General features: G+C 37.1%; 1 protein-coding gene across 1 annotated transcript in view; it reads right to left on the minus strand.

Annotated features, from left to right (window-relative positions):
* NSD2 (nuclear receptor binding SET domain protein 2) overlaps window positions 1-19090 on the minus strand; it is a gene marked incomplete at its 5' end in the record, with an annotated part of 60428 nt that overhangs the window by 12751 nt on the left and 28587 nt on the right. Inside the window, 4 exons of the mRNA XM_081999763.1 lie at window positions 12735-12859; window positions 13878-13959; window positions 17113-17231; window positions 18704-18781. Coding sequence (XP_081855889.1) covers window positions 12735-12859; window positions 13878-13959; window positions 17113-17231; window positions 18704-18781 — 404 coding nt within the window. The remainder of the gene's footprint in view (window positions 1-12734; window positions 12860-13877; window positions 13960-17112; window positions 17232-18703; window positions 18782-19090) is intronic.

Consider the following 19090-nt stretch of genomic DNA (forward strand, 5'->3'; position numbering starts at 1 on the left):
TTTATACTCAGTTCTAATACAGTTAGCTAGAAGCGCCTAGCCAGTAACACAGGGATATCTTCAAATCCCTTGATTAAAGTTTGAATACGTGTTTATGAGACAGTAGGAGTTAATTTTAGAAAGAAACTTGGTCAACTTCAAGCTGCATATGAAAATCCCTGACCCAAATATTCTCCAAGAAAGTGGGAACAGTATATAGAAGAGAGGAAGAAAGAAAAAAGTGGCTCCCTGAACATGTTTAAGGAACGTCTAGCCAACAATGAATTCAAAATACTAGAAAAGACAGCCCTGTTATGGATAAATCTTATAGGACAGATCTAGATGTACTAAAGCTAAAGGATTTTTTAAAATATTCATAATTTACTTAAAAAAACCCCAAGTAATATATTTAAAAGAAAATATAGGGCACTTTTGAGTTCAACAGAACTTAGGACAGAATGGACGACTGAGTCATTTGTCTTATCTCACGTTACACCAGAAGATGCAGAATTTCATACTGTTGCCCCCATTTGATGGTACTCAACGAGTTATATTTCAGTAAGTACCTTCTCCAGGAGAGCATCACAATTTGGAATTGAAAAAGAAACGTGTGGCATCTCTTTGAGCTTGTTCCAATGCTTATTCACACATACTGTGCAAAATACTGCCTCACGTCCCGTTCAAGTTGTCTAACTGCAACTCGCAGTTGATGATGCTTTCTCCAGGGATTTCAGTTATGTTAAAAGTCCTTTGGAACCAGACATTTTTCTCCCGCGGAAGCACGCTGCAATTAAGCCTGTTTCAATCCTTTTTGGTAAGCCAGAACGCTCGCTCATTTTTTCCCTAAGGAACTTTTTCCATCATTCTCATTCCAAGAGAATGTTGGTGGGTTTTCTCTAACTCTTATCTGTACTTTAAAAAGGTTGTTGAAAAATCAGGCACGAGAACTGGAGGCAATAGCCCATTACAAGTCTCATAAGTACAATATCCAAAGCAAACCAGCACGCTATTCTTCTTCACCGCTTCTGTTCTGCTGCGTAAGGATCTCCCCAAGGCTTTTCAATACAGCACTGAAAGTCACTGTAGACTGCCGCCGTACTCAAGAGATTATTTTGCCAATAGCCATTCGTCATGATACAGACACCTCACTTCATATGAAGACTTTGCTTTCTGTTTTGAGACATACAACTTCGTATTTATCTACGGTAAAACACATTTTCTTAAAAATGGTCCGGCTTACTTAGTAATGGAGACAGCTGTGTGCTGCCTCCCATGTCAGCCAATCTCCATGTAACGTGCAAATTTATTAGAAGTGATTTATTTTGAAATCAGAGAGAAAAATGTAAAGCCGAACCAGGCCTAGCATTAGTCTTTATGAAATCCTTTTAGAAATACTGGTTTTGAGCAAGTACTTCACACTCTTGCTGCCAGCTAACTTGCATTCCTCCATTTACCATTTGCTTTCCTTGATTTTACAATTTCCTCATAAATTGTATCAGACTGATGGTTGTTGGTTGGTTTAAATTTTTTTTGGTTTTGTTTTTTTTTTCTTCCAAATTTCTTGCAAGGCTTTAAATGCATTTCCTCCATGCAAATGCATGCTATCAAAGTGATTTCTACCTACACTTCACCTATGAATTTCTACAACTGGAGTGATTTGGAGATTCTGCCTGACTGTTTTAGAAGTGGTTCAAAGAAACTGCGTGTAAAAATCATTGCTTTGTTCAGGCACCAGGAAATCTCTGTCCCCTGGAAGAAGCTGTGAAATAGTAAACTGCAAATGCAACCTGAGCGCACGGCCAGGAGCAGCCAGTTCTTGCTGGGAAGGGGCAGATAAAGACAGGTAGCGTGGGAGTTCGGCAAAAAGACAAAAACATTTTCCCTCACAGTTTAAGTAAACTTACACACATGCTTATTTCTGTTTAAATATTCCCACAGAGCAATTAATTAGTATAAGCAGTGCACTGCTCTAACATTTTCAGTACCTCATTATGTTCCTGTTTCAACTAGCCAAAATTAGTCACGTTTAGAAAAGAAAAAAAGAAAAAATAAGCTGGAAGGTCTTATTTCTCTTCTACTGAAAAAAAAAAAGAGTACACTTTATGTTCTAAACCAAACAAGCGGTCTTATGTTCACTTGACACTATGGTTGTCCCCCGTCTTTTCTCCCCATCACAAAGTACACCTAAAACCCTAAAAAAACCGTTTATGCAGCACACCTTAAGAGTTAAGATAGTCTTTCCAGCAGCAAAAGCTTGAGGAAAGCACTCCTCTTCCCCCAGCTCACTCCTATTGAAAGCAGAGCAGAGAAACAGAACCCATCCAGTGGCAAATGTTAGGTCACAAAAGAATAAGGTTTCTTTCAAAGCAATGGTTTCCTAGCTTTTCTTTGGTTTATGTACTTGTAAAATGTTCAAACGAAGGATGCAGACCTCTATATGGAAAGGTAACCCTACTGGCAGATGACAGTTTTTCAGAACCCCCCTAGATATAGGTCACAAAATCCCAGTCATTTGTGAATCATAGGTTGACAGCCATTTTCCTACAGAACTGAGATTTTACCAGCTCGGAATTAATGCACCAGCCCTTCATTTAAATTAAACGGTTACCGAGCCAAAAAGGAGCAGCGCTGGCAAGAATCAAACTCTACATCACAGATGCAACCACAAAACCCAAATTCTATCAGCCCATTCAAGATAAAACTTGGCAGTTTACACCCGCCTACAGATTAATGCTGGATTTCAAGCGCGAACACCCAACACACATAGCATGAATAAAACACCTTTAGCTCATCAACCGTGTGGCTACCGGACTAAGAATATCTTTCAAGATCTCTCCTTTACGGCTGTCAGGAGCCTCATACGCTTCACAAATCAAATGCTCTATTAACCACCAGTTTTGCACTAAGCAGACAAGCCTGGATATCTGCTCGTGGCTGTTGCAACTGCCAAGAATCAATACATTCAGAAGCAGCTCAGCCATATACTTCTACTGCCTGAAGCCGGCTGCTGCAGAAGGCATCTCTTGATCCTCGCTACCGTGACCAAAGGTTTAGCCATCACAACAGCCACGTTACGTGTAACTCATGCACAGCTCGCATCCACTCCACCATCACCTGAGAAGTTTTGATTTCTAATTTTAGGGAGCTAATAAAAGGGGGAGGCTAGCAGATTCCCCAGTAGAAGAGGGAAGCATTTCTTCGGGACAATTCAGAGTTTGACCCTAATCTCATCTTATTTATGTCTTGCAGAAGGTGAAACACTCTCTACCAGCCATGTCCCTTCACAAAGAACCCCTGTTCTATATAACCGCCTTTTGGGAAAGCTCCCTCTATGAAGAGAGCCAGAATGCAACACCTCAGCTCCTGAAGTTATCCCAGAATAGCCGATGGAAATATCAGGGAAGTAAAATGAGTGTCTGTCCCTTCAAGGCTGGGCAGAAGAGGCTGAGACAACCTTCATCTAACGTTTCTCAGAGAGGACTTAGAACCGAATGACAGGTAGAGCACGAGATGGTATTTGTACCCCAAGCAAGCTGCAGCGGCACTACCAGGTTCTGACTCACCAAGAGGACAGCTGGGTTTTGCAATAAAAATACCTTTAGATTAAAGCAGTCACTAACTAAAGATGATTTACAAGGCGATTGCTGGAAATCAGTTCATGCCGACATGAAACGCAGCCACCTCTAAAATTAAACGTAACGCTTTTGTGGTTTGTTACCACAACTGTCCATAACCAAAGATGTAATAGTTCACATGCAAGTGCCCAAATCACAGCATTCCATAAAAAGCAGCACAGGTTTTTGGGGGCTTTTTTTTTAATTGTTAAGTTACAACATAAATCTTTCCCTTGTGATCATGCCAGAGCTTGTCTTGTCCTTACTTTTGTAATATAATCTCCTCAGCAGAGCAAATTGCATGTAATTAACTCTTCCGATATTCAGGCCAAGGTTAAAAGTAATCAACATTCAGATTAGCGGCAAAACCTGTTCATTAGCTATTTGTAGCGATTGCTGCTTTGCTATTTTGTTCTGTTCTAAATTTTTAGCAATTTCTTATTTCTCGTAAAGGCAAAGTGCTATTTTTTAAGAGTGCAAATGTAGGGAAAAAAGGCAAGGCCGTTCGCTTCAGATTTATTGCAAGTGACAAGTTTCTGCAATGAAGTTGTACCCGAACTCTATAATCACCTCCACTCTTCATTAGCAATTAACGATGCTGCAACACAGAAGATACCCTCCTTCTGCTGAAGTTAGTACCATCGCAAGCACCATCAAGCTTTACATTTTTGCACATTGGTCAGGCTTTCCTTCCCATTTCCTTCAATTATTGAACGTCAACATTATTTTGCAAGTACTTGCCTGCACAGGCTTTCACACCGCACTGCCTGAACACTGAGCAACCGCGTCGTATTTCAGAAATCAAATGCGGCTCTTCCTACTGGAAGCTGCGCATCTGTGTTCACAAGCGAGAGAAAGGGAAAAAACTGGCCCAAATACCAGGAGCTTTGCTCTTCGTTTGGGCTGGGCCAGAACTTACTTTGGGGATCAGTCAGGCTCAGAATACGGTTGCTCACAGAAGCGACAAATTTCCCGTCAGGCTCCCAAGGCAATCTTTCCTTTCCCGTGTGTATCAGTTATTCTCGACCGACACACGTAAGACTCAAAGGGAACATGTAAGGACACGTTACTGCATTTTTCCAAGTTCTCTACAGATCTGTTATTGGAAAAATACTTGTTACCGAGTCAGACTGGGACAAAATTTTGGCATCTCTGTAAATTCTGTGGGTTTAGTATTATATTTTTACCTGTGAAAAGACACAAATTGTGGCAATGTGTCACTAGTTTAAGAATTGGGTCTACTCATCTCAAGGTATATTGATCATACATCTTGTATTACTTCAGCTTTTTGGCAACAGTTACTCAGACCCACAACGGTACAGGAATCAGCATATCAAGACCTCGTATCCCGAAAGTATTTTTAATTTTCTTTTGAACTCTATGCTAAAATTCCCTGTTCACAATAACCACAAAGAAGTGTTTAACGGATTCTTTCAAACGTCAGTCTATTTTTAGAAAGACTATGTAAGAATGCTTGCAAAAGCAATCTTCAGCATTAATTCTTAACCGAATGAGGATGCTTTGCATACTGCAATATTTGACGTATAAAGCCAGATTACACACCCAGTACTGGGTAATTGTTTAATTGCTAAATATAATGATGAGATTCACTGCTTCTGGAACTACTTCTCCCCATTTTTGGCAGAAGGGATATACAATGTGCATACAGATGCAAAGACTGTTTGTGGAACAATGAAGTTTCCTTCTCATGATTATGTTGAGTAAGTAAGAATTGGTTTTTGATGGAGGCTGCTGGGCAGGCTAAGAAAAGAAAAGAAAATGTGTGCAACACCATACATTTAAAATAAGACTTAAGACACTGGAGTAATTAAAAGGAATTAAATTGAGTCAGCTATGTGCATTTTGTGAGTTTCTATGTTTATATTCTTAATTGTGTCTTTTGAGTGAAGCCCTCTAAAAAGATGGAGGGGCCGAGGAGAAGATGATCTGATAGAAACACTGTGTACAAAATAACTTCTCCAATGTTCTTCCTACTTCAAGACTTTCCTCAGCTGCAACACTGAGTTTCAGTTAACTGCATAGTTCACTGCACCAGCAGTTAAGGCCGTTCAAAGGTGAAAGGATAAGTAGTAACACTGGAAAACATTTCTCACGCCATTCAGTACATCAAAATGTTGAGTTCAATTCTACAACAACTTTTAAGCATTTTTTTGCATCCAGGTACCTGATTCCAGTCTCAGCCACACACCTCAGCAGAAACGCGAGCCAATTCTTCATTCCCTGTGGCTTTTAAAAAAAAAAAAAAGAAGGTGGACACAAGCTGGTATGTACACTCAGCTTGCATATTTCTAGAATCACGTGGGTGAACGCTGCAAATGGTATTGTTAGTTCCACATCTGGATGGTTAAAATGTCACTTAAAAAAAAAAGGTATGTACTGACATATGCTCAGTTGGCATCCAATCATACTGCTACACAGTACAAAAAAGGATAGCCTAGAATTTAAAAACTCAAATCATCCTGTGCTTCAAAGAAGCAGGTGAGGATGAAGCAAAATACTTATATGGACATTTGCTCTATCCACTCACTTACTAGAGGAAAAGTTTTTTTTTTCCATTTAAAATTTTCTACTTCTTTTCAGACAGCTCCAAAATCAAATAGTAAATACCAGTGCCAGCAAAACCATTACACTGTAATTCCAAGGAAAAAGAGGTTCAGAAATTCTAGGTTTGAAAATAAATGGCTGTACTCATTCAATCTGTAGCCTAAGAATTTAAGAAGCTACCATAGTAAGAACACAAAACGCAACTGTTCTGCTTGTCAAGACTGGCCCTTAATCAGCTGTTGACCTGGCTATTAAATGTGCTTTTTGCTTTAGGCTTAGGATTAAGTTTTCATTTTTAAAAGATGATCTTTGCTGGCTCAATGTTACCCTGGGGGCAGGGAGGGGTTGGTGGTGGTGTCTTTTTTTCTTCCCTGTAAGTATCTCCTGGCTAAAGGATATCCTAAAGGGCTAGAGTATCGGTATTTGTTGAGGCAAAAGCTCATGCCTCATGGAGCAGAAGCAAATTTCAAATACTGTTCACTGTGTGTTAGCAATTGCAAAGTGAACAGCATTCACACTTCTGTGATTATCAGCTTCACTAGGACTTCTCTCCCAGATGCGATTCAGAGAAGCCTTCCCTGCCCAGTGTTTGAAGGTTCAAAATAAATTGGGAAATTTGGAGTGAAAGTTGCTGACTTTTACGTATCTATGGTGCCCACACTGGAATGGGTTCCAACTGTTACTACTCCACCAGCCACACACCTTTTCAGACTTTTCTAGCTACGAAAGTACAATTTTTATTAAAAAAAATTCTTCCTTGGAAAACTCACTTTATTAACTCAGTCTTATAAAAACAGTTCTTATATTACTCATATATGCTTGCTTAACAGTACTTAAGCATTAAAAAAACAAGCTTTGGTCTTAGGCATATTCAAGACAATGGTGGTGTTCTGTCATGTTGTGCTTAAGGAGTTATAAAAGCAACTAAAGGGCAATTTTTTCCAGAGCCAAGAAAGTTAACCCTCCCGCTTCCCCTTGCTTTACTCAAGCATCTCTTGTTTTATATCCCAGCTGTAGAACATCAAATGTAAACAAAATCCACTATGTATACTTATTTTAAAGCTAGGGGTATATAAAATGAAAACAAGGCATGGCAGAAAATTATTTCCTTCTGCTGTTTTGTTTGGTCGGCACATCACCTCAACAGCAGGATCCATAAAAGAAAGGGCCCACGAAGAGTGACCTACCACTCTTTCAGAGTTAAGAGACTCACTGGCTTAAGCAGTATCCTCCCTCAGGTCATCTGCTATCTTTAAGATACATTGCATCTTTTTATAAGCATTTTGGAAGCATGTTTCCATGACTTCTGAATGCTGGTGGCTATTAAGTTCCATTTTGCTCAAAACTAAGGACACTGCTACAAGCTCAGACTTCCTCACATGACTTTCGAGTCAGTGATTGCTACACCACAGTCATCCAGGAGGAAGTGGTCCGGTCTGGCTAAGAGCTTTCTCTTAGAAAGCCTGGAGTATGCATGTTCTGATAAGCAAATTCTTTAGTCTTTCCACAGACAAACCCCAACTGCTTTTTTTTTTGTTTGTTATTAACAAAAGCTGAGCAGCTAGAGGGTTGGGTTTTTTTTTAATCTAAGCACAACTTATATAAAAGTCAATAAGCAACATACAAACAACAGATCAGACTGTATTCAAAAGACAATCTATTGTGCATCCACACGGAGACAGAAAAACTGACAGAGCCAATTGAGTTACAGTTAACATTTCCTTTATTTCAGTATAAGAATTCCTGAACTGAGTGAAGAATGGTATTTTGGCCCATACTGCTAGACTAGATAAATTCTTTAAGTATGCGGTGCCACAAGTGTACACAGTACTATAATAGCAAAAAAAGACGGCCTGGGACAAGTTTCATTTTTATTATTAGCAGGAGTTAAGACGTTTCAGATAAGGATATTATGCATTTCTGAATTTGCCTGGAAAGTTAATTAAAACTCTGAGAACATTTTAAAACATTATAAAATTGCCTACAGATACTCGTGATACTTTGGTAGGGGATGTGGAATAAAAACCTACACCACGTAAACATTCAGTAAACAGATTCTCTGCACTCTGAAGCCTAAGTAATACACAAGATGAGAATAATTACATAAGAAACTTAATTTTCTACACAGAACATGCTGCCAAAGAACAAGAGTCAAGCCTAGAACTTTTTTCATGTGAAAGCAGAAGCATTGTAATAAAACTGTATGATCTGGTGGGCAGTGCAGGTCTTTTCAATTGTTAGAGGCTTTAGCAGAGGTTTAGCAAGAAACAAGTCCAGTTACTTGCAGTGTTCCACAAAAATGTACCCCTGACTGCCTACTGGTGCTTTGAAACAGGGGGAGAAAAAAAAAGCTATAGGCATACAGAAACAAACACTGGAAACAACTGTCTGCTAAGTCAGAGGATTTCAAGTGGCCCTATATATTAAATTATCCCTAAGTATTGTTTTGAAGAGAAAATTATCTTCGATGGAAGCTAGAATGAAATGCTAGAAGCACACTGATTTTGTTTAACAACCTGCAAGGTTAGCTTCAACTATTTTTTCTTTAGAGCAGTAGTTTGTTTAACATAACATGAATTCCTTTCTTCCTTCCTGTTTTTAGGCTCTCAAAGACAGTTATTTTTGCCTTCAGTAAGCGTGCCTAGAATATTTTAGTTGTATACTGTAGTACAACTACACTCCAGGGTTGATAAATGGAGCTAACGTACTTTTTTAGGTGCAAGTTGTACATGTCTCATGACTGCCTTCTTAATCAAATACCTTACCTTGTAAAATTGTATGTTTTCTCCATTGTGTATACATGCTAATACCCATTAAAAAAATGCAGATAAAACAAATCTGCCTCAAATTGGTAATGAGAAAAAAAAAGATACTGTTTAATATGCAGAGAAAGACCAAAACAAAGCCTTGCATTATTATAACTTGCATTATTAGACCTTGGAAACACAAGAAGTTGTAGCTATAACCAGCAACTGAGCTTGTTTTGACACTGGATGTTACAGACAGAAGAAAGAATTCCCTCTAGGGAAGATACAAGGAACTTACAATAAAAGCAACACTTTCAAAATCTTTCACAGGCTTCTTTAAACTGCCATCTGCTGGTCAGCTCATAGTTCATGAGGGTATGATGAATGACAGACTAGCTAAGAATTTAGAGTATTACATGTTCTTTATTTTGTCCTCTCTTAGAAAAAAATTACAATTTCTTTGACAAAGTTCAGAAGTAGTATCTAGACTCTGCAGGATACTATGAGACTTATCTGCTGTCAACAAATCCATCCAATTTAATGAAGCCAGCCAATAACCACAAAAATTGATTGAAAAGCTAGAGCAGATACGTTTCACGCAAACACACAAAGTGTGCCAATAATCCAGCAGTAATGGTAATGTAAAGCCTTTTTTATTTATTAAAAAAATACTGGTTACACTCTACTGGCACCTACTACATTACTGGGGGGTGGAGGGCCAAGGTAAAAAAAGAAATGAGAATACACCACCTGTATCTCTTCTCACAAATATCATGAGTTTTTGTATGGTTACACCAAGTCTTACATAGGCAGTAAAAAACTACTCTGAGCTTTTGCAGACTCCGAAGTGTTGAGTCTCTTCTTCACATCTAGCCCTACCAGTTGCTCATTAAGAACTAGATTTTAAACAAAATCGTATTTCACATGAAGTACTGGAGGAAATGACTACTGATGTCAAGTGCCTAGAAGTAAAATTAAGTATTTTGTTTCAAGATTAAATGCAGGTATGAAATTTATTCATTCATATATAAACACCTTTCTGCTTCTGTCCATCCATCTTAAAACAACTTCAAAACCCAATTTTTTGAAGGGAGTGAAAGCCTACCTTTTAAACTCTGATATGTCAGGTCTATAGATGTTTGTTTGTTCTTAAGGCAGAAGTCCACACCCCCACCCCTGTCTCTCTCCTCTGTAAATTACATACCGAAAATAACTTATCAATTGAAAATTTGGCCTCGACTAATTTTATAATACTTCAAGTAAACACCATTAACAAAATACCCCCAATAACAACAAAAAGCATCCAAAATATTTTTTTTAAATGTCAAATAAGATGCATTTTTCAAACAAGAAAAAAATGAGCACATGTTCCTACTGAACACACACTTCCTAGAACTTAGTTGCAATGGACTGAATTTAAGAGGTGTGCAGCTAGGAACAGTCCTTGACAAATAACAGTCATATCCAGGCTCCATTCTGGAACCATCTGTCCACAAACAGCCGGGGGGGGGAGGGTGGGGAAGAAAGGAGGGGATAAAAAAAAGAAGTCCAGAATCCACTTAGTATTGCTTGTGGAGGTGTATGTGCTTGTGGAATACGCAGAATTTTTTCTATCTTTGTTAAGAGAGCATCTAAGCCAACACTTAGAAGTATTATAGTAAACACAGAAATATAAAAGTTAATCAGTAAGTGTATTTAATGTTGAGAAGAATTACATCCTATTCAATTAGCCATGTGAGGCTTTCATCATTGCATGATTGTGTTTATTTTTTAAACTCTTTCCCTTAACACTCTGGAGAAGGTTTCTCTCTGGATAAACACTCTCGGGGCACACACATATTTAGTCATTTAGACAAGTGCTAAATGATAATACAAAAGGGAGAAAAGTTTTTAAAGCCACCCATACAATCTAAAGTTTATATCTTTCCTTGTTTTGTAGAATAGATCAATAGTAAGTTCAGAAAGACATGCCTGGTGTCTTTGTTTTATGTAAAGGCAAAATATATCCAGTATCATAGGAAACAAACTGGGTCCAATCCTTAGTTGGTACAAGTTCAGGTCAGTGACACTTTAAACCATCTAAGGATCTAGCCCAACTAATCTACACCCCCCTGCACCCAGTCCTGCAAAATCTCTGTTATTTGACAGGGTATATTTTCTGTTATGTCGGCTGGGATTGTTTTAATATGTTAACACATATTAAAAGGTTTAAAAGAAAAACCCTTGAAAACAATTCACTTTCTAGTTTGTGTATCTGTGTTCTGTGAGCAATGTATGATGTTAATTTTTCTCACATCTTTTGCTGTTTAGTAGTAGCTGATCAAATTAAGAGCCAAGTTTTAAGATTTCCATCTCAGCCTATATAACCATTTTTACATGTGAACCGTTAAGTCACAACCCAAAATCCTACAAGTATGAGCCATTTGTCGAGAAAGATTTCTGGAGATTTCATTTTATAAACAGAGTATATGTAGAAATAAAAGAATCTTTCTCCTGAGATTACAATATTTAGAGATGCATATTTAGAGACAAAAAAGACAGTAAGTTCCTTAAACTGGTCTAGCTGAATAGATGGTCCCAAACACAAACAGCCACTACTCAGCAAGTCCCAGAAGTAAAGCAAAAGCAGCAGAAGCTGGTAAGCCAACACATGGGAGTCTCTCAACTGAGAGAACAAAATGAGACCAAGAATTACTTTACTTGACTGCTGCCATGGACATTATTTCCTGTGGGACTTCCTTTGCTTGTTTTATTGGGGTACAGGAGGGAGAATTTGTTGGGTTTTTTTGTTAAAATATTTTTCCAGTTATAGTGAGATATACAGCCATTAACATGCAATCTTTTTTCCCCACCCAAAGGTAAACCATTTACTGAACACTGTCTAAACATTTTAACTGTATTCATTATAGTGTCTAAGCACCTCATGCATTTGTTAGGGGAGATGAAAAAGTCTCTAGGATAGCTGGAAGCTTTACCCCCGTGTTAGCAGGCGAGTATTTTCTCTACAGCTTCTGTAATACAAACTGCTTGAAGCTGTTTGTCTATGGATGTTTTACTAAATCCTACCAACTACATTTCTGAATCCACCTGCAAAACAGCATGCATACTTCACCCTCATGCTGCCACTCTTTGGCTGACTGGTTTTAATAGTGTAGATGACTTGGGGAATGGTTTAATGGATTGTATGAATACACTTCTAGTACATACATTTCATTTATTGTATGTAATTGAGAAGAACTACAGTTCCAAATATGCAGAGCTAAGACTATGATTAGTAAGTATCAAAAAGATACATCCTTCACTGCCTTTTTAACTCTACTGGGGATGAAGCTATTTGCATCACAGAGAAATAGCACCTGAACAGCCTGAAAACTAATTTGAGTTTAAAGGAGCTCTGCTCAGAAAACTGTCCAGTTCTAGATCAAACAGAGGATTAGGAAACTTGCTTCAATATAAAAGCTATGGCAGCATGACAATATTGAGTTACATAATGTAACTAATGTAGTACACTTACATAAAGTCTGTAGAAGAAAATACAGAACACACCGGCATTTTACTTTGCCTCTAATAGAAGGTTACAATTCTAAAACTTTGTTGGTAAATACATTAAAAACCACAATAATATCTCAACGTCCCCAAATCAGACGTTCGTATTACAATAAATGAATTTGCAATGCACACATTAACAGGTTTCACAGAGGCCAAAACTGTAACTTGTCTAGAGCACCAACGTTAGAGAATTCGCCTTTGATTTTTGTTTTTAAACAAGATTCACACCTGAAAATTTCTGTAATTAAATGGCTGTGTGCAAACACCACTTTTTTTTTACCTCATTCTCAGTTAAGGAAGCTGAAGGAGATGAACTCTTGCTAAAAGCAAGAGTTGAAGATTCTGCTGCTGAAGCCCGATTTCGCTTCTTCAGAGGTTTACATGCATCAGACAGATTTTTCGTTGCTGTAAAATAATTTTGGTTTACAAAGTGAAGTTTGGAACTTTAAAACGTTATCTCCCTGAAGCCATTTAAAATATTCCTTCAGATAAAGGAAGGAATGATTTAGGTAGGTCTTCTGGGCACATACGTAGGGCTGAGGGAACACAAAGTAAGTTTCTGAAACCATGTGTTTTGGCTTGATTTTAAAAATAGAGAGGTTTCTGTTAATCAAGTATGTACTACAAATGGCTAAGAAACGTTTTCCCATTTTTTTCCGGCTCATTTCTATTAAAATCAAAATATCTTGTCACTTATGACCTCTTTAAAGCAGAGGTAACAGTTATCTCCTCAGATAAACATTAGAAGGCCTACGTGATCTCATCACAATCTGAGTACCACTAACACTTTGTTAAGAGAAAGGTTATATACAGGAGCCAGGTACCAGACATTATCTATGGCATGTCACCACTTCTACATTGTGCAGAACTTGCTGAAGCTTACTCATCTTTGGCAGATCATTATAATACCTAGAGACATGCTCTTACAGAAGTTACGTTAAGCTTGAGCATCATTAACAAGCCTGACATTTGGATTTTGGTCCAAGGTTATTTAAAATTCCCTCTCACGCTCCACACTGCCTCCCATCAAGCATAATTTAAAAGGACTAAAATCACATAGTAACTGATTGCATTGATGGTCACTGCACTTATTTTATTGGGCTAATGCACAATGACAAACTGGAGCAGTAGCATCTGTATCACTGCTCGCCATAATCACGGGGCAATAGCTTTAATTTGGTGCCATCAAATGGTGAACTTGTGAACTGCTGCTCTAAATCAGCAATACACAATTTCAGTCAATTATAATCTTGCAAAATGGTGGTAGTGAAGGAAGAGGGCACACTCCCCCCCATAACTGTGGCACAGTGGACGTAACTGGTTATTTCGTCAGCAAAATTTAGCCGGCTGCCTCAGACAACCTGTTTATTTTAAAATTATTTAATTGAAAAAGTTACATTAAAACTTATTCTGACCACATTACCTGACTGGTTCTTTTGTGAAGAGGAGGTTTCTGTGACCTTAGAAGAGTTTGTTTTTGCTGTTTTGTCATTGCTTGTCTCCCTCTGTCACAAAAAAAAATATGAAAAAAAAAATAAAAAAACTCCTAATTTATGAGTGGTTGGATAAAACTGGCAATTACTTCTGGATTTATGTTATTAAAAAGAAAGTGTCTTTACAAATACCTGAAAGGTAATGTAGTTAAGCTAGCCCCATTTAAGTGATTTTTAAAACTTCTTTACAGCACAGGGTACAAACCCGTAAACAAATGAGAAAAATTTAAAGAACACAGTATTCCAGCATCCCACTTATCCATCCCAAACTCAGCATATCAAAGAGGGGAGCTCTAAATGAGCACGAAACATGTAAATTATCCTTACTATTCTTTGTCTAAACTGGTCAAATTAAAACCTTTAATTATTAAAGGTAAACTGCAGAATTAGTATATAAATTTCAGAATAAACCCTGTGCAGAATTTTAAGTCTCAGAGAGGCTTGCTTTCAACTCCACAACTTATAGCAGTGCCATTTTTTCAATTACTATGGTTAAGGTTGTTTCAGCATTTCCAAAATAAAAACACTATTTTCAAGGGAGCATAAACAACACATAAATTTGCTCCAGATTGAGAATTTATCATTAAAAGTTTAGGCCAAAAACTGGGGAAATTTTTGTAAAAGCTTTGTCAATATTAGACACTATTCCTTACACATACCACTATTTTTTTTCTTTTTGTATGTTACAAATTCATTCAAGTAGTAAGTCACTAAAATTGTAGCCAAGAATGCTTAACCCTGACAAATGCTCACTGACCAATAAGCATAATTCTGCTTAAACAGGAGGTTTTACATACTTTTTCATATTCTTCATCTGACATTCAGTTTTACATAAGATATGCAAGTGAACACCTCAAAGGCCAGAGAACTGGTTTCCTTTGTAAAAATAAATATGAATGGCTACTGTACTATAGATGTGCTATACTGTGCTTTTACTGACTTCTAAGTAGACTAAGACGCCCTACCACTGATGCCACCAGAGGCTCCCAGTATCAGTTTTGTAAGATTACTGTTACACTTCTGTGCAAAAATAAAAGAAAATGTACAGTATAGTTCACTTTAAATTTAAAGCATGCTTTACAGAACCCCCATTTTGTTAATGTGCATTTTATATACATCATGAAAGCACCAATGAACGAATTAGTTTTTCAAAACTTCCATATGGGTACTTATAAGGACTTAGTCACTTTGTTCAAAAACATTCATATTTCATAAATAAGAACTGAGAACAAAAAGGAGAGGATAATGCACAACACTCATGCAAGAAGTAAAATGTCATGAAAAAAGTCATTAAAGCTCCTCCTATCCAAAATAATTGTAACAAAAGCCTGCAGGTAAACTGGGAATAGCAGAAGGAAGGTGTACGGTTAGTGTTTGTGTTTTTCATCATTACATAGACATTTTCACTGTCATTCACTAAATGTTTTACTAAGCAGCAGCACATACAGCTTGAAGTACCCTGGGCTGGTGAAGGCAGGAAAAAGACTAAGAGATAATTCATAAAAGAAACCACAACGCAACCAATCTACAATATCTGACCCTTCTGTGGACGGAGGACAAACACTGCTACGTGCATTTAGATATTCCAAATTACCTAATATTTACACACACCAGATTCCTTGTAACTAGTTCTGATAAACAGATCAGATAGAAGACAACACTTATTAAATGCACTAAGTCAGCGTTATTAGTGGTATGTATCTTATGGGAATCATTAATCTCATTTATGTATTTATTTTCCTGTTAATATTCACATCTGCATCACAGCATCAAAAATACCAGAATCTCCTCTGCATGACCTATACTGCAACCACCTTTCATTCTACTTGTGATAATGTAGGCTAATTGTAGCATATGAATGCTGGTGGGACAGTAAAGAAGTAACTTTAGAGACAGTCAAAGCAAGGATTTCATAGCAGGAATTAATTACAATAAGCAAACTTAATTATTCCATGGATCTAGTGTACTACAGTAAATTCAAATCAAGTTTAAAGAGTGTCCAAAATCTTCTCCTAGAATATTAGATGAATATTCTACAACTAACCCGTTAGAGCCAAAAGTGCAAAACCCAGTTTTGGCCCTTCTTTCTGCACAGGTAACAACATTTCTTTAAGAAGTATCTTTGTCCCTTGCTAATAAGCTCATCAAGTCTGGCTATCTGAAATGCTGTATTTTTTTATATTGAACTCCAAACAAGTTGCCTGGATATCCGCAGTATCAACAGAGGTACTTAAATAACTAGCCTACCAAACAGACTGACACCTACAAATGTAACCTCCCTCATTAATTTAAAAAATAAATCCACTACCTTTCCTTATATTACGTTGTTTCATTTAATCACTGTACCACTAAAGTTCTGAGATGAGGTCTGCAATACTCACACTACAGTATGATACTCTCATAACATACCTGAAACACTTGTGAGCTAAGCTTTCCACACAAGTAAAACCCATGAACTTCACTGGTCTGCATGCATGACTAAATAAACCTATGTTTAAATCTCAACAAGATTTGGGCTGTATCCACATACATAGTTTTAGCGACCTACGTAAGGAAAATTCTCATTCTCACAAGCAAGCAAAACTGAAAAGGAGCCTGTGATTTGTGCAATAAATATACTGCCATATTTACTGCAGTTTCCTAACTTAAGGAATGGGTCAGCATGCCACTAGAATGTTCTGTATGTTTCCAGCTCTTGAAAAGTAGTTCTTCTGGCTTTCTGGCTTGCTTTACTTGCTTTCCCCTCTCCTCCCACTTTTGTCTAAATTAAGTATTGACTGAAGACTTTTTTTTTTTTTTTTTTTTTAATATTCTTGTATACATCTCTGAACTCCAATTCAGGAGGAAAGAAAAAGAACTACAAAGCATGACAACACAGAAAGGTCATGCCTCTGCACATTCCTTCGGGAAACAGATCTTCTCAGCACATATTTTCACCATAGTTTAAATAGCAAGTGCAACTTGTCATACCTCCATCCTCAAAACCCAAGGAAAAGAAAACCCACAGCGAGAAGCTCACATATATCTCTGAATATCTAAAACCGTTTGGATGATATACAGACATTACTTTTTTAATCCTGAAAACGGAAATGCTGACAAACTTAACTACAGCAATGTGATTGGTGCTGCTATAAATCAACCCAAACAAACCAACAATATAATTACCTTCCGATTATTCTGTTTATCCATCCTGAGTCTTTTCCTAGGTGCTTCCTGAACTTCAAAATCTTCTGTAGGTTCCTTTGTCCTCTTTTTTTGGTTTCTTTTATTTCCATGTAAGTTACCTTGGGATGGGGGATGGGGGAAACTTACATGAAAAATAATCTAAAACCCACTTTCAAATTATTTTGAACTGGTCTAGTTATTTAAGTTACTTTTCTTTCAGTCATTAGTTTTTAAAACATGGTTAAACATTAACACAGTTTGATGACCTCTTAATGCTTAAAGGTCTGGTTTCTGGTGCTGAAAACTAACTCTAGAACACATCCAAATCAACTGCTTCAAACTCAAGTTATTTTAGAAAGATGAGTCTATCTGTATAAGCACTAGTTTAAGATCTGAATATTACTGCTCAACATTTGTTTCCTATCGTCAGACTGCATGTGACTGATCTATACAGCTTTTAACTCTTCCGCCACTTTGTCACAGTGTCTTTATCACTGAAATGAATTTTTAAGTCCCCTCCTTAAGTCTCCTTTATGTTCTCCAAATGATACAGATGAAGATACTGGAGACATCTATAAAGGGGCCTCTGGAAAAGACAAGGTATCACCAACCGTACAGATTAATTCTGTCTTTCTGGTATGGCAGTTCCAGATTATAACAAGCTACTTATATTTTACAGGAGACCATAAGATCCCCTTCCTTTGTGAACCAAAATCCCAAGAACAGAATCACATTGGTCATTTTAAACCAACGGACGTATTCACGTATTTAGATGATCGTTCACTGTAAAGTTCAAGCAGCTGCTAAATTACAAAAGGTTGGTGACTAACCTACATAACCCTTCTACAAGTTCAGCTATTGTTTGCACTTGCTCTACCTCAAAAAGACAGATGAAGCTTTAGGAAGTGGTCTGTTTCATCAGGATGAAATAACAACATTATTCCAGTACTCTCTAGTTTATGAAGCTACAGAGTATTATTAGTATGAAGATTGCAAGCTCAAGGGGCACAAATATGTTAACTGAAAATTGCCCTACAGCTACAAGCATTCTATTCCAGTGGGAACAAATAGCTGTAAATATTAAAAATATAGCAACTTGAAAATATGGATAATTTTAAAATTAATGTTCTTACTAAACAATCTAGGACATGTTCTATTATCAGACCCTGAATCCACAAAGCAGACTGAAATGGCTCCAGGAGAACCTGCTACTTACAAAAAGCCAGCAAAAGAAATCCCACAATATTCTTCCAAGTTTTAAGATAAGAGGATTTGGGTAGGGGAATGATTGAACTGACATGTTTTCATCTGTAGATAACTATAAATGTAGACAATATATGTACTAGAAACACCTGGTACAGGTACAATTTCAATTACATTTCTTGCAATATGACACTGAGGAAGGTGAACAAAATTCAGCACTACAGTGTTTAGATATTTAATTTGGGATCCATTAAAATTCTAATGTCAAGGAAGACAACATCTGAGATAAAATAAAGAGATTATGATACGTGGGCGATTACATAAAAAAATACACTCAATAGCTACTTATAATGATGAACTATTTGCACACAACACAAATTTCAATTACTTCTGGATCTTGATCTCCTTTTAGGTGAGTCTTGAAACACTTTACGTTTGGCCTCTCCAATATTCTTCAATGATGAACCTTGAGAGATACAGAACGTGTTTTTTTTTTAAACTGATATCCAAATATTTGACACTTAAATTTTAAAATTAAAAGCTTTTCAGTTTTCCACAAAATGATGTTATTTCACACACACACAGATAGTTAACAAAACTGACTGCCATTTTTATACAAGGTTTTCCAAATCTCACAAACTTTCAAACACTCCCTCTCATTCTTGTCATTGCCCAAAGCAGCACCTGTTGGTTTCTAATACTTCCATAAGTATTCTTACAGTGCTGTGAAGCTATTTCAATTTGGAAAATTATAGCTAAATTTGATAAAGTTCAC

This window comes from Phaethon aethereus (genome assembly GCF_964289735.1).
Source record: "Phaethon aethereus genome assembly, chromosome: 4".
Classification (NCBI taxonomy): Eukaryota; Metazoa; Chordata; class Aves; order Phaethontiformes; family Phaethontidae; genus Phaethon; species Phaethon aethereus.